Source organism: Siphateles boraxobius, unplaced genomic scaffold (assembly GCF_051911475.1).
Source record: "Siphateles boraxobius isolate OS27281-9 unplaced genomic scaffold, OSU_SipBor_1 18, whole genome shotgun sequence".
NCBI classification, from domain to species: Eukaryota; Metazoa; Chordata; class Actinopteri; order Cypriniformes; family Leuciscidae; genus Siphateles; species Siphateles boraxobius.
This window is the reverse complement of record NW_027508788.1, coordinates 13,362,140-13,386,817: the sequence shown is the minus strand read 5'-3', so window position 1 is coordinate 13,386,817 and position 24,678 is coordinate 13,362,140. Positions and strand designations below refer to the sequence as shown.

At 36.6% G+C, this 24,678-nt stretch overlaps 1 protein-coding gene across 4 annotated transcripts in view; it reads left to right on the top strand.

Moving 5' to 3' along the window:
• The first annotated feature begins 558 nt into the window (after positions 1-558).
• The window catches only part of LOC143741161 (transcription factor 4-like), a 45,961-nt gene continuing 21,841 nt past the window's right edge, over positions 559-24,678 (top strand). For all 4 annotated transcript variants that reach the window (XM_077233570.1, XM_077233572.1, XM_077233569.1 and 1 more), the window contains exons 1-7: positions 559-659; positions 1,778-1,911; positions 3,024-3,159; positions 7,103-7,173; positions 7,593-7,671; positions 11,449-11,525; positions 13,121-13,318. In XM_077233570.1, the coding sequence (XP_077089685.1) occupies positions 653-659; positions 1,778-1,911; positions 3,024-3,159; positions 7,103-7,173; positions 7,593-7,671; positions 11,449-11,525; positions 13,121-13,318 (702 nt within the window). In that variant the 5' untranslated portion in view covers positions 559-652. The remainder of the gene's footprint in view (positions 660-1,777; positions 1,912-3,023; positions 3,160-7,102; positions 7,174-7,592; positions 7,672-11,448; positions 11,526-13,120; positions 13,319-24,678) is intronic.

Here is a 24,678-nt window from a genome sequence, read left to right as displayed (position 1 = left end):
TCATCAGAAACCACTTAAAGTTATCGTTTTCTCTGCAGAGCTGTCTCAGAGAAACATTTGAGATGTTAGAGAGATCTAATAATGTGATGTTCTTGTTGTCATTTGAGGTAAATTTAGGAAGATCTACTGTTTCTTTATATCTGAGGGTTGTTCTGTCCTCGTACGCCCACTGTGTGTTTATCCCAGCACAATATTCCCATCCGGCATGTTCCCAGTGTTCCTGCTATTCATTACAGCACAGTTTTCCAGACGGGAATGCTCTGCTGTTTGTGCGCTGATGTCATCACTGATCCGCCGCAGCTGCTCCTCTCATATTCGCACTAAATTATTGTGTTGCAACACTTTGGGAACACGGCAATTGTTCCTGGGAAAGTGTTTCTCTCCTGATATTATAAAGAGCAGATTTGCAGGCTGCTTCTGTCTGTTCTCTAATGCTTCCTCATGCATGTCATGGTGATCTTGATTGCATAAAAATCTAAAGTGAAATGCATGTTGAGAGGGTGTGTTGTGTCTTCAGTCGTCCTGATCATTGTGTGTTGTGTGTGTGTTTCAGGTATACGCCCCGTCTGCCAGCACTGCCGATTATAACCGAGACTCACCAGGTTACCCGTCCTCTAAAGCACCGGGCAGCAGCTTTCCCAGCTCCTTCTTTATGCCAGGTAAACACAGAACAACTGCCTAACACACTCAGAATACCCTAGCAACTGTATAGCAACAGCCTAAAACACTTGCATCACCCTAGAAACAGCCTAGCAACAGCCTAAAAGACTCAGAACAACATAACTGCATAGAAACTGCCTAAAACACTTGTATCACCTTAGAAACAGCATAGCAACAGCCTAAAACACTCAGAACACCCTAGCGATTGCATAGCAACAGCCTAAAACACTTGCATCACCCTAGAAACCGAATAGCAACAGCCTAAAACACTCAGAACACCCTAGCGATTGCATAGCAACAGCCTAAAACACCTGTATCACCCTAGAAACAGTATAGCAATAGCCTAAAACACTCAGAACACCCTAGAAATTGCATAACAACAGCTTAAAACACTTGCATCACCCTAGAAACTGAATAGCAACAGCCTAAAACACTCAGAACACCCTAGCGATTGCATAGCAACAGCCTAAAACACTTTTATCACCCTAGAAACTGTATAGCAACAGCCTAAAACACTCAGAACACCCTAGCGATTCCATAGCAACAGCCTAAAACACTTGCATCACCCTAGAAACCGAATAGCAACAGCCTAAAACACTCAAAACACCCTAGTGATTGCATAGCAACAGTCTAAAACACTTGTATCACCGTAGAAACAGTATAGCAACAGCCTAAAACACTCAGAACACCCTAGCAATTGCATAGCAACAGCCTAAAACACTTGCATCACCCTAGAAACTGAATAGCAACAGCCTAAAACACTCAGAACACCCTACTGATTGCATAGCAAAAGCCTAAAACACTCAGAACACCCTAGTGATTGCATAGCAACTGCCGAAAACACTCAAACACCCTAGTGATTGCATAGCAACTGCCAAAAACACTCAGAACGCTTGTTAACTATGGGAAGGGTGCTTCACTACAGCAGAAACAAACCAACCCGAAAAAAATCTCTGCTGTTATTGGACCTCTCAGGTCCAGAAGTCAAAGCCTGATTTGTGTGTGTGTGTGTGTGTGTGTGTGTGTGTGTGTGTGTGTGTGTGTGTGTGTGTGTGTGTGTGTGTGTGTGTGTGTGTGTGTGTGTGTGTGTGTGTGTGTGTTTCATGAATGATTTCAGACGGTCATCACAGTACAGACCCATGGAGCTCGTCCGGCAGTATGAACCAGCCCGGATACAACAGCATGCTGGGAAACTCTACACACAGCGCTCAGAGCAGCAGCTACTGCGGCCTTCACCCACACGAGAGACTCGTGAGCGCACTTACTCGCATATCTGCACCTAGTTAAAGGTGCACTGTGTAATTTTTAGCTGCATCTAGTGGTGAGGTTGTGAATTGCACCCAACAGAAGTTACGGTGGCCGACAGGAAGTGATGTCGTCGTCTGAGACAGCAGAGAGTAGCCAGTTTAGCAATGAGGTTTCTTTACAAAGATAAATTAAGAAATGATGTTTACTTAATTATTCAGTAAAACAATATGTTAATGCAAATATTTTTGTTACTTGTTCATCATTTTAGCTAGCTTCTTTGCACGAAGAACAACATAGTGACAAAACACGTTTGCCCGTTAAGGGCTCCTGTAGAAACATGGTGGCACAAAATGGCCATTTCAATGTAAGTGGACCCGTGGTGTGTGTAGATAGAAATGGCTCATTCTAAGGTAATAAAAGCATAACGGTTCATAATGTAAGTTCTTTATACACCACTGAAAACATAGTTATGTATGTGGTATTGCATCACTGTCAACAGGTCCTCCTAAATATTACACACTGCACCTTTAAGATTAGTTCAGCAGACTAGTGAGTTTTTAAACGGTGTCCAATGACACACTGCAAAAAATGCTTTTCTTACTTAGTATTTTTGTCTTGTTTCCAGTCCAAATATCAAAAAACTCTTAAATCAAGATGCATTTACTTAGGTAGTAAAATGCCATAGATATTATGATATTACACACAGATATTATGTCTTGTTTTCTGGAGAAATAAATAAAAATTAAGTGAGTTTTTGCTTAAAACAAGCTAAATGATCTGCCAATGGGGTAAGAAAAATAATCTTGTTTTTATTCAAATTAAGATTATTTTTCTGACCCCATTGGCATATTATTTTGCTTGTTTTAAGCAAAAACTCACTTAATTTGTGTTTATTTTTTCTTAATTTCTCCGGAAAACAAGAAATAAAATTTTATGGTATTTTACTCATCTTGAGTTAAGAATTTTTAGATATTTGGACTGGAAACAAGACAAAAATACTAAGTAAGGAGTTTAAAATAAAGGTGCTCTATGGTCATAGGTTCAACAATGATAAACGTTCATGTCTGACTCCGTCTCATCTGTTGAATAACTCTCTTTCTCTGTGTGTTTTGCAGAGTTACCCGTCACACTCGTCGGCTGAGATTAACCCCAGTCTTCCTCCCATGTCCAGTTTCCATCGGAGCGGCGGGTCGAATCACTACAGCACGGCGTCTTGCTCCGCAACCACTAACGGGACAGAAAGCGTCATGGGTGAGTTCTGAATTTATACTAAAAATTCTGTATTATGAATTTAAGGCCAGACAAGTCATTTGTTGAGGTCAATTTGTAAAGAAAGACTACACATCTGCACACATATATATTTAAACGTGCATGCCTATAGACGTAATACGGATGTGCACCCCGTCGTGTTGGTGTGTGTGTTTATGTGTCACGAATGGCGCCACCAGGGGGTGGCCAGGGGTGGCCGTGGCCACCCCTTGCCGACTCCTGGCCACCCCACTGGCCACCCCAATGGCCAGTATAAATATTTTAGTAGCATCAGTTATGCATTTCATAAATAAGTCAAAAATATTCTTTAGTAAAAGAAGACGGGGAATTATGTGTCGTGACGTGCTTTTTAAGTGCCAAATCGTTACAGTATACTGTTACAGCAGCTTTTTGATTTGTCTTTGCCACGTTTTGACAAGCAGGGATGCAAACAGCGCGCTTTTCGGCGCCTTCCGCTTTTTTCACGTCAGTTTGGGTGACAAAGTCATCTGAAGTCATTCCATAGCTTAATGTGAGGGACAGAAGTCTATTTACATCATTAAAGTATACGGAAACTCGTTTTCCCTCCTCTGCGGCTGTCAATCATTCTCCATTCATATTCAAACAGCGCGCGCGCCTCTTGGATGCACGGTAAAACTCTCTCCAATATGATATATTCACATTATAATGCATGATCTGTAGATAAAAGGCTGTAGATTTGCATAAAATTACTTTATTTTGTTGGAGTTTGTTGCTGTTTTTAAACGACTCACTACCGTGTGCTTGCTAGATCACACACATTAAGGACTATGAATCGGCATCAAACGCACAATAACTGGAATTTAAAACTGTGAAACAAAGGAACAGATCGCACTAGGATTTGTGCGCTCGACATTTCTTCGCTTTGTGACGTGAACTTTTAAATGCGCACTTAAGCAGCGCAGTGCTGCACACTGTGACTCCATGTTGCTTTGAGCACATCATTCTGCACCCGCGAATCCCGCGATGCGCATACACGCTCTGTTTTTCATGTTATCATGGGTTTGCGCACTGAAATATTATTAAAAGCCAATATATTTTGTTATACCTAGCCTGCTCAATACATTTAAAATAAGCATAATTTAATTGTATATTATTTCTTTCTAGTGTATATATGAAGAGTTCAGATGCAAAAGCCTCTAAGTGCCATTTGAAATTTTCTAGAATGATAATTTTTATCAAGCTTGAATATTTAAGTTCAGTAATTTCACTTAAATGACAATTAATAGGTAATCTTCATTGCCATTTAAGTGAAATTACTTAACTTAAATATACAAGCTTGATAAAAATTATCACTCAGAACATTTCAAACGGCACTTAGAGGCTTTTGCATCTGAACTCTTCATATGCACTTCTGAATTCTTGACATTAATATATAAATATAAAATTGTGAAATGTATGATTGCCTGATTGAATTTTATAAGAGAACTAATAGTAATTTGTTTTTATTAACATATTTAGATTTTATAAAATTACTGTGCAGATTTTTTCAAGAATTACTTTTTGCTGCTGATTTTTACACTCATTAAGTTTATTAAAAATTCATAATACATTTATGTAATATTTAAAGGTGTTAATTGTAATCTTACACTGCAAAATAATAACTTAAAAAGGATTAAATTCATCACAATTATGTAAGTATCTCGAAATTTGCCGCGGGGCGAGGGCCCTTATATAAATCATATCTATATAATATATATCATTATATATAATATAATATATATTAGTAGGGCCCTACTAATATCATTAGTAACATTAAATATAACACAATAAACCAAAGTATATCAGTAGGAGTTTCCTTAAGACTTTCTGATCGTTTTCTACAGGCCGGTTTACTACAACAGTAGAATAAAATTCTGAAATTATGGTTTATAATTTTGGTGTGCCACCCCAAGATTTTAAGTGGCCCCATCTGGCCACCCCTATGAAAAATTTCTGGAGGCGCCACTGTGTGTCACAAGCTTCAAATCGGGATAGATTTTTTGGCATGCGCACACTACATGAATATATATACACAGTTTCCTGCTGTTTGCGCATCATAACTATTCTCCTACATTGGTTCTTTAATTGTTTCAAACAGCAAACTTAATGTTTATCTATTTCTGGTCATAATTTGGGGACAGTGAGCATATGAACCGTTGAGCCGCTGCTTATATTTATCACACAGAAGAACAGCTCGTTCAGCGCGTCACACGTCATTACACACACGCAGGCCTTTCAGTTTCGGTTTTCAATCCGATCAAGTGTTTGCATGCTCTCTCGATCGGATTAGAAGAGGAATAAAATCCTATCAATCAGATTGAAATTTCATTCGGATCGAGCTCAATCAGATCGATTAAGGTGTTTAGATGAAGGCTTTTGAGTCCGATTGAGCCGTCAGGCCGTCAAAACATGCTTTTCTTACTTGTCTTGTTTCCAATCCAAATATTAAACATTTCTTAAATCAAGATGCATTTACTAAAGTAGTAAAATGACATAAAATATTAAGTCTTGTTTTCTGGGTAAATACATTAAAATTAAGTGAGTTTTTGCTTAAAACAAGCTAAATTGTCTCCCAATGGGGTCAAAAAAAAAAATCTTGTTTTTGTTTGAATTAAGATTATTTTTCTGACTATCATTGGCAGATCATTTTCCTTTTTTTAAGCATCAACTCACTTAATTTGTATTAATTCCCCCGGAATAGAAACAGGACATAATATCTTATATCATTTTACTCATCTAGTAAACGCATATTGTTTTAAGAATTTTTAGATATTTGTACTGAAAACGAGACAAAAATACTAAGAAAGAAAAGCATTTTTTTGCAGTGCATTACTAACGGATTATTTGGTTGCATGTAAACGTAGCGAATGACAATCAAAGCGGAGTGAAGATTTGATTCAGTCACTTTCACAATGCGAACTAATGCAAATGTTGAGGTGTTTTGCGGATTGAATAATATTAGGATAATTGTTTTGAGAGAAGGAGTCAAGGGAGCTACAGGAGATCAGGTTTAGCGGCTCAGTGACATTAATTATTAATCAACCTATTTGTTCATGTGAAGATGATCAGTAACTGTTTCTGATCAGCTGATCAACATCATTGGTCATTCCTACAACTGTCAGTTCCAGAATCAGCCTTGATATTGACATAAACGTTTTCTGTTTTCGAAATGTTTTTGTGAATACGGAGTAAATGTTAATTGTCTAAAGCAGTGGTTCTCAACTTTTTTTGACTCAAAGGCCCTCCATGTTGATGAAGATAATTATGATACTTCTGCTATTATGACAAAGATGCTTGTTTTCAAACTTTTTTTATTTATGGAAACTAGGGGTGTCAATTTATTAAATATTTTTTTTTTAATGAATATGTTAAAATAAATCACTAAAATCAAACCATTTAGATTCTGTCATTTAAATGTTTTTTTTAAAAAACTAATAAAAAATTTAAAAAAGGATAAAATAATTATTTTAAAATCAAATATCAAAATCAAACCATTTATATTCTACACAGTTTATAAGTTTCAAGAACTGAATGTTCTTCACGGTTCAGTTATGAATTTATATGAATAAATTAACTCACAAATGATGATTTCTCAGCAATTTCTACTCAATAAAATATTTCAGAGCTTGACGTAACTAGAACAATTTCTATTCATTATAGAAATTTCAATGTTTTTGTTTAATAGTATTAATTTCCATGCTTTTTGTTAATATTTTTTTTTAAAGATCTTGTTTAAAAGCTTGTTTTGTCTTATATTAAATAATTTTAAGCTATTTTGCAGTCCTATTAGAAGTGTGCTGGGCTCCTGGTTGAGAATCACTGCTCTGAAGTGTTCATTTAAAGACAGCACTTTTGTCCTCATCTTATTTAAATGGATAGGAGTTGTAAAGCTCTATAATCTGTCTCTCTCTCTGTTGTGTTTCAGCAAATCGATCGTCGAGCGGAGCAGGGACGAGTTCGCAGACGGGAGACGCGTTAGGAAAGGCCCTGGCTTCAGTGAGTCAACAGGTCTCACAGGCCCGGACAAATACAACAACACACACCTGCGAAAGACAACACGAAACCACATTCACAACTTCTTTTAGGCTTCGACCAATAGCAAACCACAACCATTCAACCATCCAGTCAGTTCTCCATTCACTAAATCAAGCCCCACCTACATTTGTTCTTGTTCGGATAAAGTCACAATAGGGGAGAAAAGACGATCGCAACTTCTGTTTTGTGTGGGCTTTAATGCAACAGACATTTATGAAGAGAGTAAATGTGATTTCATGTTGCCTTTTAAACATCTTAGCCAGCAGAATCTTTCAGATAAATGAGGATTCACACAAGCGCTCCTGTAGGGAGTTTGCACATGATGTTGTGTGTTTGTGGCGTTCTCGTTTGTCATTGCTGTGTGTTTGTTGTCGTTGTAGATCTATTCCCCCGACCACACCAATAACAGCTTCTCATCCAACCCGTCCACTCCTGTGGGATCACCTCCGTCGCTCACAGGTAACTGTGTGTGTGTGTGTGTGTTGTTTTATGATGAGTGTGCGTGTTTATTCTCAACAGATTTTTAAACACACACACTGTTTGCGCTGATATCAGTCACCTGATAACTCTAGTTCTGCTTTACTGCTCACCAGGGGCGATTCTAGGGTCAGAGTCACCCAATAATGCCACCACCCACCCTCTTTTCACACAAAAACAAAAAATATGTCTATTGAAAAATTACTTTATCATTTTAACATTGGTTCAACTAACTCCAAAATCCAGATTTTTTTCTTCTTCTTTTTTTGAGACCTTTTTCAGAACACCAGCTTAATTTTGAGAGTTCACACAGACAACCAAATATTGAGCCCTGGCATTGTAGCCCACATCAGCCCACATTACCCCCCACCCCCCACAGCCATGTGCATTTAAATGTGAAAAAAATTTGATTTCTCTGACCTACATATGTGCAATTTAAGACTTTTGAAGGCCAAAAAAATGGATAATAAATAGCTTTAAAACCATGTCAGTGTGCATTTGATTATTTGTCAATACCTGCTCTTTCATCTTAATCTTTCTTTTTCTCTCAGTCGCCTTATCCTGCCGTATTTCTTCCCCTCCTAAAGCTGAACTTTGACTGATAGTCTTTTCATTTTCGTCTGTGTCAGTGAAGAAAGTAAACATAGGCTCAACTGATGAGTTTTATGAATCATTTTCTAAGATAATTTAATTTACTCAAGGCTTCCAGATCAGCATTGCCAATAGGAACCTTCTACAAGCTTTGGAATTTGAAAAGTAATTTTAAATAATACAAATTATAGGCTACGTTTAACACAGTTAGTGGGATTGGCAATTCCCTCAGGCATGCGTTGTGGAAACGCGTCAAAGCATTCTGAGGTATAAATATGCAGCATTAATGCACGGACCGGTGATTTTGAAGTTGAACGAATATTTAATGTCGATAATGGTTACATAATATTAAAACTAATCCTGCTATTGATATCTTTGTAAGACTGCCGACCCTATAACAGTGGCAAGGGAAAACAATGTCCGGCGAAATATCGAACATTAAACTAACTTTACCGCGCTAAACCACCGTGAGAGAGAGAGTGAGAGAGAGAGAGAGAGAGAGAGAGAGAGTGAGAGAGAGAGAGAGAGAGAGAGAGAGAGAGAGAGAACCCTGGTTCAGGTTAAATCCTCTGTGTGTGAGGAATGAATAAACAAATACAGCAAAAGAAAAACATTAAACTGTTCGCTACTTCTCTCTCCGTTTATGACTATGGACGAGTCACCCAGGTCCTGTGCTAGCCTACTCCACAGCGGCGGCGACCCGCTGAACTAAAATAGTCAGAAAATAAATACTTATTACAGGTGTACCTTGGTGATTCAGCATACTGACTCCAGTACTCACCGATATGGTTTCGGAATCGGAACAACTATAGGTAACGTTAAAAGGAAAGAAGTGTGAGACACAGCTTTGGAGCAACTTATTTGATTCACATTTCACAACACTACATAACTGGATCTCACTGGATTGTTTTCAACCCAAGGGCTGGGTAAATACAGGAGAGAACACAAGTTGGGTTAATTTTACCCAGCAAATTGGGTTGTTTATTTAACCCAGCATACTGGGTTGATTAATTTATACAACTAGCTTCTTTTTTTACTTCATACGTGAATTAATATTTTACGGATTAACTAAACTTTTTTTTTATACTCCACACAACCACTGTTTAGCATGACAATTCCTTTATTTTCGATCATATTTTACAGTATAGCATATTTTATATAGTTATGAATACATAGAGCATACATTTAACTCAACCCCTGGGTTGTTATATCTGACCTAAGATCCGGGTAATACAAAAACTACCCAAACACTGGGTTGTTACATCTAACCCAGGTTCTGGGTTACACAAAAATTACCCAAATACTGGGTTGTTACATCTAACCCAGGATCTGTGTTACACAAAAACTACCCAAATACTGAAAAAATAACCCAAAAAATTTATCCAAAAGGCTCAAACCAGGATTTGGGTAGAAAAAATAACCCAAGATTTTTTGAGCGTACTTCATCTCACTGCCTGATTATCACGTCATTATTCGAGTCGGCATGAAAACGACCGCCGCCTAATTGCAATATCTCACAGTGCCAAAGTTATTAGACCGACAACCATTAAATGCGCAAGTGCAAATAATATTTAAACTTAAACATGCGAGGGAAGTTTAAGTAACTAATTTAATAATTTTCTCATTGGCAGCGGTGCGGATACATGCAAAATTTATTTGCACATGAATGTGGCTATAATTATGTGCTAATTAGCATTTGAAAATGAGGTTTAATAATACAGAGAAGCGTCTGAAATGCATGTTTCTATAAAGAAGAACAATTTGAAAAAACACAACATAATTAGCCGTGATATACGTGATGAGCGGATGCACAAACGCAAACAGGTGAAGGTCAGAGAGAAGGAATAAATGAGCGCCACTCTTCTCTAATTACCGGCGTGAACCGGGCCGCGTTTGCATCTTAACATGAGCGCGTGAAAGAGAGAAGAAGAAGGGAAGAATAACGAGGTGTTATTAGCATGTGGGTCGTCACCTATCAAAGGCAGAGTCGCGCCACCGGCTGATGAGCTTCACATCTACACTGCTCTCACACAGAGATCCACACAAAAGAAGAGAGGACAACAAAGAGAAAGACGGAATCATTTATTCCGCTGGAGTGAATGACAGTTAATTGGTCGGGTTTGAGTGTTGGTCTATCCATCTATCTATCAATCTATTTATCTATCTATCCATCTTTATCTATCCATCTATCTATCTATCTATTTATCTATCTATCTATCCATCTTTTTTATCTATCCATCCATCTATCTATCATCCCTCCATCCTTCTATCTATTGATCATCTATCAATCTATCCATCTATCTATCTATCATCTATCTATCATCTATCTATTTATCTATCCATCCATCTATCTATCCATCTATCTATCATCCATCCATCCTTCTATCTATCAATCATCTATCAATCTATCCATCTTTCTATCTATCTATCATCTATCTATTTATCTATCTATCTATCATCTATCTATCTATCTATCTATCATCCATCCATCCTTCTATCTATCGATCATCTATCAATTTATCCATCCATCTATCCATCTATATATCTATCATCTATCTATCTATCTATCTATCCATCTATCCATCTATCCATCTATATATCTATCATCTATCTATCTATCTATCCATCTATCTATTCATCCATCTATCTATCTATCAACTATCTGCACAAAAAAGAAGACTACAACATTAGAACGGCTATAAGTTGTTAAATATTTAAAAGTAGAGTCAAGCCATATCTGTTTTTGAGTATTAATATCAATATTTATTGATATTCTGTTGACATTTGAAATCACATTATCACTGTTGTATGTTTTTTTTTTTCATGTTTGTATTTTACCTTGTGAAGCACTTTGAGCTGCGTTTCATGTATAAACAGTGCTATAGGAATAAATAATAAGAGGATTTTTAAATTCTTCTTCTGCTGATTGATGGTCAGATGGTCTGCATGGTAATCCTATATTAAATAATTTGCTTTAAATTATTGTTTGTATATTAAATTATTAATTGTATATTTTTTTAATGTCTGTGTGAGCTTGCTGCAAACCACTATCCCTGCGGGGACAAATAAACACCACTAACAGTATAAGTGTGTTTGAGGAATGGAGATGTTGATGGATGTGATTGTACACAGTGATGATGTTGTCGATCTCGTTCCTCGTTCCTCCAGCTGCCAGTACGGCCGTGTGGTCCAGAAACGGTCAGGGATCTTCATCTCCCAGTTACGAGCCACCACTGCACTCACTGGTAAGAGATTAAACGCTGTTCCTGTCAATTCTGCTCAGCCTTCAGGAAATAATACAGGCTTTGCCATGATGTTTGCCAAAATACCATAGTTATCGCAATAAAACTGTAGAAACTTACTGATTAAACATTAGCAAACAATTCACCCTTCGCAGGGAGTTTGATTGACAGGCGATCTGACCAATCATACTGCGCCATCCGCAAAATCTGCCATTTTTGTCCGACAAAGCCGTCAGAAGAGTTAATAGATTAACGTCTGTGGATTTGAAATTGAAAAACGTTGTGTACTGATGTCTTTCCACGGGTAAAACAACATTCCTTCTGATGTTCATTCATGTTTATTTGATGCTATAAATTAACTAGAAGGAAGAGATGATCGGTTCAAAAGCAGCTTTAACTGATTCTCTGTCACGACACATTCAAGAGCCACAATATTTAAATTTCAGATCCAAATTTGAAAGTTGAGACTTGTTTCATATCAGAAGTAAGCTGGTCTGTCCTGTCAGTGTGTGTCAGTGTCCTTTCTGCTCCGTGATGTGTTTTTCTCTGTGTGAGAACATGATGTGTGAGCGAGAGCGGCGTGGCTTGTAAAAGAAGGCATTTTGTGTTTATATACTGTATAAGACATATACTGTATTTGTACAGAAAAGTTCACATGAATGCCTAAGAAAGTAGATACAGTGCAAGAAAATAAATCAAAAGTAATGATGAACGCAAGCAAGTAAAAAAGTTTTACAGTCAAACCAAAATTTATTCAGACACCTTCAACATTTCTCACATTATCACAGTTTATTCGCTATAGTTAAGAAAATGGTAATGAAATATGACCCTTCGCAAGGAGTTTGATTGACAGGCGATCTGACCAATCATAATCCGCCATTTTTGTCCGACAAAGAAGTCAGGAGAGTTAGTAGATTAACGTTGGAGGATTTTAACTTGAAAAACTTAAGTGTACTGACGTTTTTCCGCGGTTAAAATAACATTCCTTCTGATGTTCATTCATGTTTATTTGATGCTATAAATGAACTAGAAGGAAGAGATGATCAGTTCACGAGCAGCTTTAACTGAGACTCTACAGAGATCTGTCAGACACATAAAAGAGCCACAAAACAGTGTTTATTGTTTAAATTTCTTTAAGAAATGACCAAATTTGAAAGTTGTTACTTTGTTTCATATCAAAAGTAACCTGGTCTGTCGTGTCTGTCAGCGTGTTGTCAGTGTCCTCTGCTCCGCCTTGTATTTTTCACTGTGTGAGAACATGGTGTGTCGTGATAGCAGCGTGGCTTGTCGGACATAGCAACAGTAACTAAAGGGGGCGGGTCTTTGCGAACGGCAATTAAAGAAAAAACACTTCAGAAAACATGATCAGCTCAAAGTATTTTTGTTCCCAAATGTTTATTACTGGTAGTCAATGTATGAAGGATTATTGGGTATAATATGTCACACTTTACTTTATTTTGCTCTCCTCACTTACATAAATGACCTATAGTGTCCTGATCACACTAGTAAAAAAATGATATCTGGTGTCTGAATAATTTTTGGTTTGACATCCTTCATTGGCATCTGTGCATTTATTCTGTTTCTCATCCTCCACCCAGCAAAGTCGTATCGAGGACAGATTGGAGCGCCTGGACGATGCGATCCACGTGTTGCGGAGTCACGCGGTCGGTCCGTCCACAGCGATGCCCGGCTCTCACGCGGACATGCATGCGCTGATCCCGCCGTCACACTCGCACAACGGGGCCATGAGCGGATACAGCGCAGGACTGCTGCCGTCCAACAGACACTCGCTCATGGTAAGAAACACTGGTCTTTATAGGCGTCGTGCTAACTGGCTGCCGGTGAACCTATGTAGGTTTGTAACAAATTTGCATAATGTCAGTCTGTGGTTTTCATTGGCTGAACAGCGTCTCTTAGCTCCGCCCTCAAACTCTAGTTTATCTGAGACTGGAAGAGTTTGGTTCGTGTTGTTCGTGTCGAGAAGACGCTGTTTTCTGCTGACAAAGCAAATCCACTTTGATGAGATTGATACGGTAAAACCCACGACATCGTTACTGTTCGTATCAATAGCTATGTGTCCATCCACACGTATTTATCCGAATTAAGTGATATCGAATGAAAAATGCCTTATGGAAACAGTAAAATTCGATTGAATTTCATGAATATCGACTCAAATTAAATAAGTTCGGTCTCATCGGATTTTATCTTGATTGATATACGGCTTATGCGATAAACGCTGATGGAAACGTAATTTCCCGAATAAATAATGAATTGTGATTAAGTTTTAGGTCATTTTATGGTTGCAACCCGCCACTAAACATAGAAGAAGATGTTTTAGTTCATTTCCGCCCAGTATTTCCGCTCTGTTTGCGCTCACATGGCGGGTGTCAACAAAGACAGATGTAAGTAGACAAACAAGATACTTTTTGAATTTAATTTACCAGAAAAATATTATGGCTATTTTAGATAGCAAAAATCTATGAAATGGCATAATTTATCAGGAACTCGCGAAGGAAATGGCCAACAAAGGTTACGACAAGCCGTGGGACGTCCACCGGAGTAAATGGAAGGCACTCGAACAGCGTTACATGTGTCAAAAAGAGAGTTGTCTCGCAGCGGTGCCGGAGGGAAAATTAAAGGCAAGTTCTACCTTTTTGATGAGATGGATCAGATCCTCGGCCAAAGGCCCATCGTAGCTTCCTTGGCTTCTAATCGTCGGGCATTTACGTGCATCTGCATCATCATAGCAATGTGTTGATAGCGTCGTTGTTTTGTTATTATTATAGCTCGATATGTCGCTATCAGCTGGCACATAAGCACTATTACAACTTGTGCAATATTGATCATTTGTTGGTAGATGGCGCAACAATCCATTTTGTCTAGCAAAACTTTGTTCGCAAATGTTTGCTTGAATGTTGTGCGATTCAGTGCGAAAATGAATGGAAACACCTTAAAATGTCTCAAATCAGTTCGATATACCAATTTGATCGCAAAACAGCATGTGACGTCATTACCCACAGGTTTCTTTTCGTTTTAAAGCCGTTGGATGGAAACACACTTTCACCAGCTTTATTCGCGTTTTTTTTTTTACCGAACTTCAGATAATTTGATTGACAAATGGATGGAAACTTGGCTACTGTGTGTCAAGAGCTGAGAGTCAGATATATGATAATGAGCGTTTAATTTCTGACCAATCACAGCACACTGGGCCGTCTGACCAATCAGAGCAGAGCAGCTCTCAGAGAGGCGGAGTTTAGAGAGACTGAATCTTCAAACGAAGCGTTTCAGACACTGTGAGAAAAGAGCTGATGCTGCTGTGGATATTATGAGGAAATTAAAGTGTGTTTTGATCTTAGATGCAAATAAACCTCTTGTAGGGACTCCAGAACTAAACTAGAAACCTTTAAAATAGCATTATAGGGCACTTTAAGACTTTTGTTATACTGTTTAAGATACTTATAACTGAATTTAAGGCTTTTAAAAGCTTTGAATCCTCTTTTCGCACACTTACTCCTAAATACAATTTGCAGTGCATCTATTTTTAGTCGTAAATGCGAGTGAAATGCTTGAGCCACTTCCTGTCGAACGATGATCTCAATGCAAAAGTTTAAGTCTAAATCTTTGCATCAATTGTGAGTGCTGCAAAGATTGTGTAATGTGTGTGTGTTATCAGGTCAGGTTAGCAGTGTTGACTCTCTTCTGACTGTAAGTTATGAACAGCGCAGGAATAAATACAGGAAATATCTGAGCGAGAGACAGAACGAGGGGGAGGAATGGACTTCAAAGCATCAGGGAAGATGCTGGTAATATTTTCCATATTTAAAGTTTTTTTAAGACTTGAAACAATCCATAAAGCTTCAGACAGCTGGAGAGAATAAAGGGCAGAAAGAGAAAGAAAAGAAGATATAATGCTTGTAACACACACACACACACACACACACACACACACACACACACACACACACACACACACACACAGTGAAGGGTTGTGTTCTCTTATTACATGCACATTTATATGCACATACACAAACGAAACTGTTTCTGATGCACTCGTATGTTTTTAAGTAGTCATCAGAATGTGAATTGCATAAAAATTTTGTCCCACTTAATTATTGAGGAACGCATCAGGAATATCAGGAACGCGTTGGACGTTTTCTTCAGAAAATGTAAAAATTAAGTTGCAAAGTAGCATTATTGTAGTCTAAAAAGTGTCGCTCAGGTAAGTGAAATGTAAAGAAATATTCTGCTAGTTGTTTTCATGTGTTTCTGATGAAGAACTGCTCTTCTTAAAGTTGTGTTTGGTTGAGGCGTGTGAGTGCGCTCTGTGTGTGTGCATATTTCCAGTGTTAACGAGCTGTTTTTTAATGACATAAATGAATAAATGCAGGCGTGGGTTTGCTCAGGCGTTTTATTGGACGAGCTCTGCTGTTGACAGGGTCCTGAAACTCTGCTCAACGTCTCAGTGACGCTGATGTTTATTTGTTCACTTTCACGTGACGTGTGTGTGTGTGTGTGTGTGTGTGTGTGTTTGATTAGTTTCCTTAAAGGAATAGTCCAAAAATGGTAATTGTGTCGCATTTTAGTATCATTGATAACCTATTTTTGTTAATATAGTATATCACTGATAAAAACGTAAAAAAAAATTGGGTGAAATATCCCTTTCGTTTTTTATATATATATATATATATATATATATATATATATATATATATATAAACGTGTGTGTGTAAATATATATATTTTTAATATATATATATATATTGGATTTTAAATGTTGCGTGTTTTAGTTATTTTAGTCCTTCAACTTTAAATGAAAATGAGAAATGTTGCCTTGGCAAGTTTAAGTTTTATTTTATTTCTAACTCGATCAATGTACAATGTAGTATTTTTTTAACGGCAGGTTTCTTTAATAGTTAATGTTTTAGTAATTTGTTGTGTTTTTCTCATTTTATTAGTTTTTTATTGTCTATATATCTTTCGTTTTAATTTTAGTTTATTTAGTCCTTCAACTTTAAACGAAAATTGGAAATTGGCAACGAGAATATAAGAAGTATGAGTTGTATTTTATTATTTATTTATTTATCTTAGATTATGTAAGTAATGAACCCCTGTTCTGTCATCACTTACTCCCCCAAACCCGTATGACGTGTCAATGCTGTAGTGAGTGTGACTCTGGAGTGTGTGTGTGTGTAAATGCTGCAGTGAATGTGACTCTGGAGTGTGTGTGTGTGTAAATGCTGCAGTGAATGTGACTCTGGAGTGTGTGTGTGTGTGTGTGTGTGTGTGTGTGTGTGTGTGTGTGTGTGTGTGTGTGTGTGTGTGTGTGTGTGTGTGTGTGTGTGTGTGTGTGTGTGTGTGTGTGTGTGTGTGTGTGTGTGTGTGTGTGTGTGTGTCAATGCTGCAGTGAGTGTGACTCTGGAGTGTGTGTGTGTAAATCCTGCAGTGAATGTGACTCTGGTGTGTGAGTGTGTGTGTGTGTGTGTGTGTGTGTGAATGCTGCGGACTGTGTCTTTAAGAACATGTCGCTGGAGGAACAGCTGGATCAGATTTGCTGCTCTGTTGTTCTGTGAGGCTGAAGTGAGCGGTCAGAGAGCTGAGGTCATGCTGAAAACAGGTGCTCACATGATGAGGGGAGACCACTCACACACACACACACACACACACACACACACACACACACACACACACACACACACACACTGAGAATGTTACACAAAATGGCTGTTCACAGTTACATGTGTACTGCAGTATGTGGATGTTCAGTATGCATAGATGCCCAGATGAGCAGTTCTCCAAAATTATAAAATTAAATAAAGCATTATTTTTGGGTTATGATTGACGCATTGGTTTGAGTTCATATTAATATTTCACTTCATTTTTGCTTCTATATTATCATGGGCCGTATTTATTGTACATATATCTATACATTCATAAAAAAAGAGATACATTTATCTGAGAAATGACTTCAGATGTTAGGTCTTGTTTTCTGAAGGAATGAAAAATGTGTCTGGCAAATGGAGTCAGAAAAATAATTTTAATTTTAATTTCTTTTTCTGAACCCATTGACCGATATTTGTTATTTTTTTTAAGCATAAACTCACTTCATTTTGATACTTTTCCAGAGAACAAGACTTAATATCTTCGGTTATTTTGCTTCTCCAGTAAATGTATCTTGATTTAAGATATTTGTTGTAGAAAACAAGACTGTGGAAGAACACAATTTTTTGCAATTTTTAAGCAGTCCTTTTGAGTTGTTTTCCCATTAAAATATCAAAAATTCCTTAAAATAAGATCATTGTACTTGAGAAGCAACACTGCATAAGATATAAAAATTTATTTATTGCAGGTATATTTAATACGAGTGTATTTCACCGCAGTAAATTCATTGCAGTAAAACAAAATTCACTTATATCTAGTGATTGAAAACAAAGTTTTAATATCTTATGCAGTGCTGCTTCTCAAGTCAATCCATCTCGTTTCAATGTTTTTTTTTTAGATATTTTAAAGACAAAAATACTGTTTTGTGGTGAAAATACATATTTCTGATATAAAGGATTAATGAATTAAACATGTACCGTAACGAGGTGAGGTCATGTGACTGCTGTGTGTATCACGTAGGAAACACTTTGTTAAAGATGCTCTAAGTTGCTGTTTAATCCAGGCTTCAGAGACACAAACACACTTGTGAACGCTCCTCTGAGCGGGTCAAGCGGACGATTTTCAGAGGCCGAGGCATTAGAGCTTTAAACACACAGTAATAGCGTTTAAAAGCGCTCGTTTCAGGATAAAGAGAGTCTGAGCTGCAGTAAATCTTCAGCCGAGGGTTGATTGTGTTCAAAGCCATCAGATCCACAGGCCTCGAAACGCTACGCTTACTGTGTGTGTGTGTGTGTGTGTGTGTGTGTGTGTGTGTGTGTGTGTGTGTGTGTGTGTGTGTGTGTGTGTGTGTGTGTGTGTGTGTGTGTGTGTGTGTGTGTGTGTGTGTGTGTGTGTGAGAGAGATGTGAAAACAGTGATAAAACACATGAGATCTGATCTGAGGAGTTTTAGATGCTTTTACTGTATGAAAAAAACAAGTTTTATTCACAGAAATTTGCACATTTGCTTTCATGTTTATATCTTGTTGGCTTCATTCTTTAAAAAAAACAGGTTCAGTGCAATTCTATATAGAACTCTATGGTTCTTGACTCAATTTTAAAGAACATTTTATGACCAAAACGCTTCCATTGTAAATTATCACACTGTAAACATTTATGTTTGTGTTTACAAACTGAGGGAACGTTGGAATAATTTTCTGGGTAACATTTAGGGATGCAACGATACCATTTTTTCTGAACCGATCCGATCCGATACCAAACATTCTGAGTATCGACCGATACGGATCCGATACCAGCACAGTTTTTTTTTTTTTTTTAATCAAGTAGGATTTCTAGAACTGTGTTGAACTGATAATCACTCTTTTGTGTTAAACACAATCTACTTAATACAGACAACTTCATTATAAAAAAAAAACAACAATAAAAAAAAATGATCATTATCTATGACAAAAATTCTATTAAAGGAGTAGTTCACTTTTTAAAAAACTTTTGCTGATAATTTACTCACCCCCATGTCATCCAAGATGTCCATGTCTTTCTTTCTTCAGTCGAAAAGAAATTAAGTTTTTTGATGAAAACATTCTAGGATTTTTCTCCATATAATGGACTTGATTGGGTACCAAACGGTCCAAGGTCCAAATGACAGTTTCAGTTCAGCCTCAAATGGCTTTAAACGACACCAGGCGATGAATAAGGGTCTTATCTAGCGAAACGATCGGTCATTTCAAAAATAAATAATAAATTTAAGTTTTATAAGCACAAATACTCGCCTTGCTCTGTTCTGTGATGCACGTTCGTGATCCTGTTCGAACTCGTTTATCCAAATGAACAAATCTTTTTTCAAGTCATTTCGTTCATTCAACAAACCATCATTTGGACCTTGGAGTCCATTATATGGAGCAAAATCCTAGAATGTTTTCATCAAAAACCTTAATTTCTTTTCGACTGAAGAAAGAAAGACATGGACATCTTGGATGACATGGGGGTGAGTAAATTATCAGAAAAAGTTTTTTAAAAAGTGAACTACTCCTTTAAAACTAGATTAGAACTCAGCAGTAAAATTTAGTCTAGAAAAAACACAAGTGCACAATAATTGTATAAAATTTAAACATTTAGTGAAAAAAAACATTATTTAGTGGGGAACAAATAAGAGACAATAAGTGTAGGCAACACTAAATCTGGTAAAACATCACACATTGCTGTTTGTATTGTTGTAAAATACATTCATAAAACAAGATAACAAAAATCAAAAAGATCAATTATTTTATATAGTCTACTATACAATGAAGACATTTTTTAAATGTATAGCATAGCTGTTTATTGAGGCAGCAACATATGATAGATGGGACAGAACAAAAAAGGCTATTAATAATCTTTCATTGCGCAAAACTATTATAATATGATTATGAAAGACTCCAATACAGTGCGACAGTGCGCAGCTCTTCCAGTCCGCATTGAAAAGTTCAAAGCACAAAGGAAAGACATATCGATGCGTAGTGTATTATACAGTATCTATCTATGCAATAGTGTATTCAGCCTTTTCTTTTAATAGTTTTAAATTTCAGTTACTGTGCGTGTGAAAAACAATTACAGTGCTCTCCAGTGTTGTGATCTAACACACACACGGTAGAAACGAACATGATTAAGGTACAGCAATAAAGTCCAGCATGATAGTCATTTTATGCGAAACCATAGACTTTTATCTACAGATCAAGTATAATAATAACATTGAATCATCTTGGAGAGAGTTTCATCGAGTTGACTGTCGTAACCGAACGCGACGCGCTGTTGAATGCTGAATGGAGAATGACTGACAGCCGCAGCGGAGGGAAAAGTTTACGTGAACTTGAATTTAATGACTTAAATATTCATTTTTATCTCACATTATACTTTAGAATGGCTTCAGAACACTTATAATATAGAGCATGTAAACTTAATGGTGCTTTATAATGCTTTTGTGGGGCTTAACAATAGCACAATAGTATACGCACAATATCGGATTTGGATCGGCCTCGTCTGACCGATACCCGATCCGGCCAAGAATGGCAGTATCGGAGCCGATACCGATGCTGAGTATCGGATCGGTCCATCCCTAGTAACATTTTAAGGCCTTGTTCGTTAATGTTTGATGTTAACGTTTATGACATCGGTTAGTACAGGATTTATTTATCTTCGATAATAATTCAGTAAAACTTTATTTCGATGGTCAACTTTACACATTCTACCACTAACTATACGTAACTTTGCAACTACAAGTCAACTTACTCTACAAACCCGAACCCTTACCTAACAAGAAATACACTCAAATGAGTAATAAAATAAACGTGGAGCAGCTCAGATCAGTTCGTTTTGAGACTTTCATTTAATTTCAGTGAGAAATGAAGATTTCTCCATCCTGCTGGTGTTTATTTTCCAGCTAAACCAGTTTAAGGATGATCCTCAGGTGAGGTTTATAACTGAGTAAATCTGCAGTGCTTTTCAGCCTGAGAACATGGTGTTTAAGGCCACAGAGACACACAAACAGCCAGCCATGACTACAACACAGGAAACAGCACGTAATTACGCCGTGTGTGTGTGTGTGTGTGTGTGTCTGGGACGCACAAAGACGCACTATTCGCTGCTCAGACTCGCCTCTCCCATCGCCGTGGAAACGCAGCCCGTACAGAGCCCGCTTTGTCATCACACTTTTCCACAACACACACACACACACACACTCATACAGTGTGTTTAGCGGCTCTCCGGCGCCCCCTGGTGCTGCAGATTCACATGAAAGCTTCCGCTGAGCCAAATATCCTTCAGAAACACACAGAAATGATTCTTAATAATGGTCACGTGATTGAAAGACAGTGTGCGCAGAAGCAACTTTAAACGGGACTATTTTATATAGAAACAAAAAAATTAATGACTCTTGCACACTTGCAAAAAGGAGGCCAATCACAAACTATTCAGAAACGCTTCAGTCCAATTTACTGGACTAGCTGGACTATTTTTACATCTGTTGAAATAATTAGTATATAAATATAAATTATAGTACAATATAAATTCTATTATAATTATAATATAAAATATAATTATAATGTTAATTATTTTGTAGAAATGTCTCAATCGATACTTATACTTTATCATTGTGAATCGCTTTAGATTTTTATTTCTGTTTTGTTTTTTTACATTAAACTTGTATACATTAATGGCTTAAAAGATCTCATGGAGATGTGCCAAATTAATTTGATTTGAAGTTCTGAATTGAAAACAGCTTCTGTGCATTTGAAGCATGTTCATATGTTAATAATATCATAGTTGCTTTCATGAAAATATGCACTTCAGTGCTGTGTCTTTCTGCCAGAGAACAGCTGTGTGTGTGTGTGTGTGTGTGTGTGTGTGTGTGTGTGTGTGTGTGTGTGTGTGTGTGTGTGTGTGTGTGTGTGTGTGTGTGTGTGTGTGTGTGTGTGTGTGTGTGTGTGCGCGTGCGTGCGTGTGTGTGTGCGTGTGTGTGTGCGCTGTAGATTTATGAAGTCATGGGAAAGAAATGTTGAGAGTTTGTCTGGGAAAAACAGTCGCACTGACAGACAGCAGAGATCACTGTCAACACACACACACACACACACACACACACACACACACACTTAACAGGCATATTTTAAATCATTTCAGATAATTTGTAGCATTAATGGAGTAGGAATGACAAAGATAGACGCGTAGTCACCCAACAAACAACAATAGATTTTTTTATCTTAATGTTTTCATTTTTATTATTTATTATATTATTTGCGTATTAAATATTTATTATTTATTGTTTAGTTATTTTATTTTATCTTTAATGCTTTGTATTTTTAATGATATGTTTATTTTATTGTTTATTTTTATTTGTAATATTTTAATAATGCTTTTTTTTAAATATTTGTATTATTTATTGTGCTTATTTGATCGTATCTTTATTTCTATTTGTAATATTTATTGTTTTATTTTATTTTCTGTACTATTTTTATTTAATATTTTTATTTTTTATTATATTTTGTCTTTAATATTTTTTATTTAATGTAATATTTTTTATTTATATATTTTTATTTGTATAATTTACTGTTTATTTATTAGATTTTTTTTCTTTCATATTTTAATTTTTTTCATAGTACATTTCTTGCTGTAGATCTGATGATATCAGTTTCTCTGGTTTGATCCGAGTCCCCGTCTCTGTGACCTGTGACCTCTTTATTTCCACTAAATACAGTATTGTGTTTAAAATCCGCCTCTCACAGAGGAAGTTGGTTTGTTAACGTGAGGCTGAACCGTGATGCGTTTCCTGCGCTGTTTCTCCTCTTGTTCCCGCTTTTGTTTGGTTTATTTTTAGGACTATAACCCTGTCACGCTATTGTTTGGCCGTTTGATGGATGGATGTTGTATTTGGCCTGTAACTTTGAAATCACACACACACACACACACACACATATACAGAACACACATGCATCTATATTGTTTCACAAATTTGAATTAAAATGTATATAAATATAAGAGAGTTTTCATTAGTCTTGTTTTCCAGTACAAATATCTATATTCTTAAATCAAGATACTTGAGAAGCAAGTCTTAAAACTTGAACTTGAAAAATACATGTTTACGCTTAAAAATGGTAAGCTTAATTTATGCTCAGAAAAATAAACCTAATTTAAAGGGAAAACGAGATAATTTTTCCGACCTCATATTTTTCCTTGTCGGAAATTCGCACAAACTCACTTCATTTTGATAAGAAAAATAAATTTCTTATAAAACAAAACTTAATATCTTCAGTCATTTTGCTTTTCCTGTAAATGCATCTTAATTTAAGAATGTTTAGAATAGCAAAATACTGAGGAAGAACATATTTTTTCATAATTTTTTCATCACTGGACGATTGTTCAGAATCATCTAAGATAAAGAACGAGATGTTTCCAGATTCTAGTTTGAATCGATGTTCGTCTGTGTAGAAATAAAGCATCTTAATTCAATAGAGTCACCGGGAAGCAATTTCCTCTCTGGCTTTGAAGGCGCTCCGTGAATTTGTCCTGTTTTTTTGTAGTTCAGAGGAATTTGGTGAAACCAGGTCTGGTGTTCTCGTCTGCAGAGCCTCAGATGTCACGAGATCCCGGACCACCGTAGAAGAATTTCATTTCCAGAGAAACTCACTCAAATCAAGAGCCCGTTAACTTTTCATTTAAATCCACATATAATGTAAACCAAACTTTCTTGTGCAAGATTCATATCGGACTGATTTTGCCGCTGTACCTTTAAAGATTTCCGTATGTAAATGAGCTCTGCTATGATTGGCCAGTTCAAACGGTTGCTGGTTTGGGTGTTGATGTGTAAATGTGGGCGGTCATATGTTAATGAGTTGTGATGTCATAATCAGGATGTGTCGTTATAGCAGTTTAGTTTCCATAAATATAGTTTTTTGTTCTACTTTACGGTTCTATATGGAATCTTAAAGCATTCTGGCAGGCGTTTCATATATAGAACCTTTTATGGGTTACATCATTTTATGGATTTATATTCATTTAATTCACCCTGCTCATTTTTTATTGCCTTTTTTCTTTATCAGATATTTTAGTAATCATCATAAATTCGGTATCATTCGAAAGCTTAAACACTCAAGATTCATCCTGTGAAAATATTTTTGTTATCATAGAAATGGGATTTAGCAAACTCAATTTTTGTGATATCAACTTCAAATTTGGAACACACCTCTTTGATTTTCTGGCAATTTTGGAGTCCAATTTATTTAGTAAAAATGAATAATTTAATTAAATGTTATAAATTAAACATCTCGTAAGCATACTGTATCTCTAGAAAAAAATTAAATAAATTTCTCCTTATATACAACCTTTTTGGAATAAAGATTTATTTAAAATTGAGCCAAGAACCCTAGAGTTCTAAATAGAACTCACTGATCGTCATGGAGAACAACAGACTCCTTTATTTCAGAATAAAAGCGCTTTTAAAAAACTGTGGGAGGATAAAGTCTGATATGATCATTATCCTACAACAGATAAACACTGTTTCTGTGTTCTGGTGCCACTTTCTGTGTGTGTGTG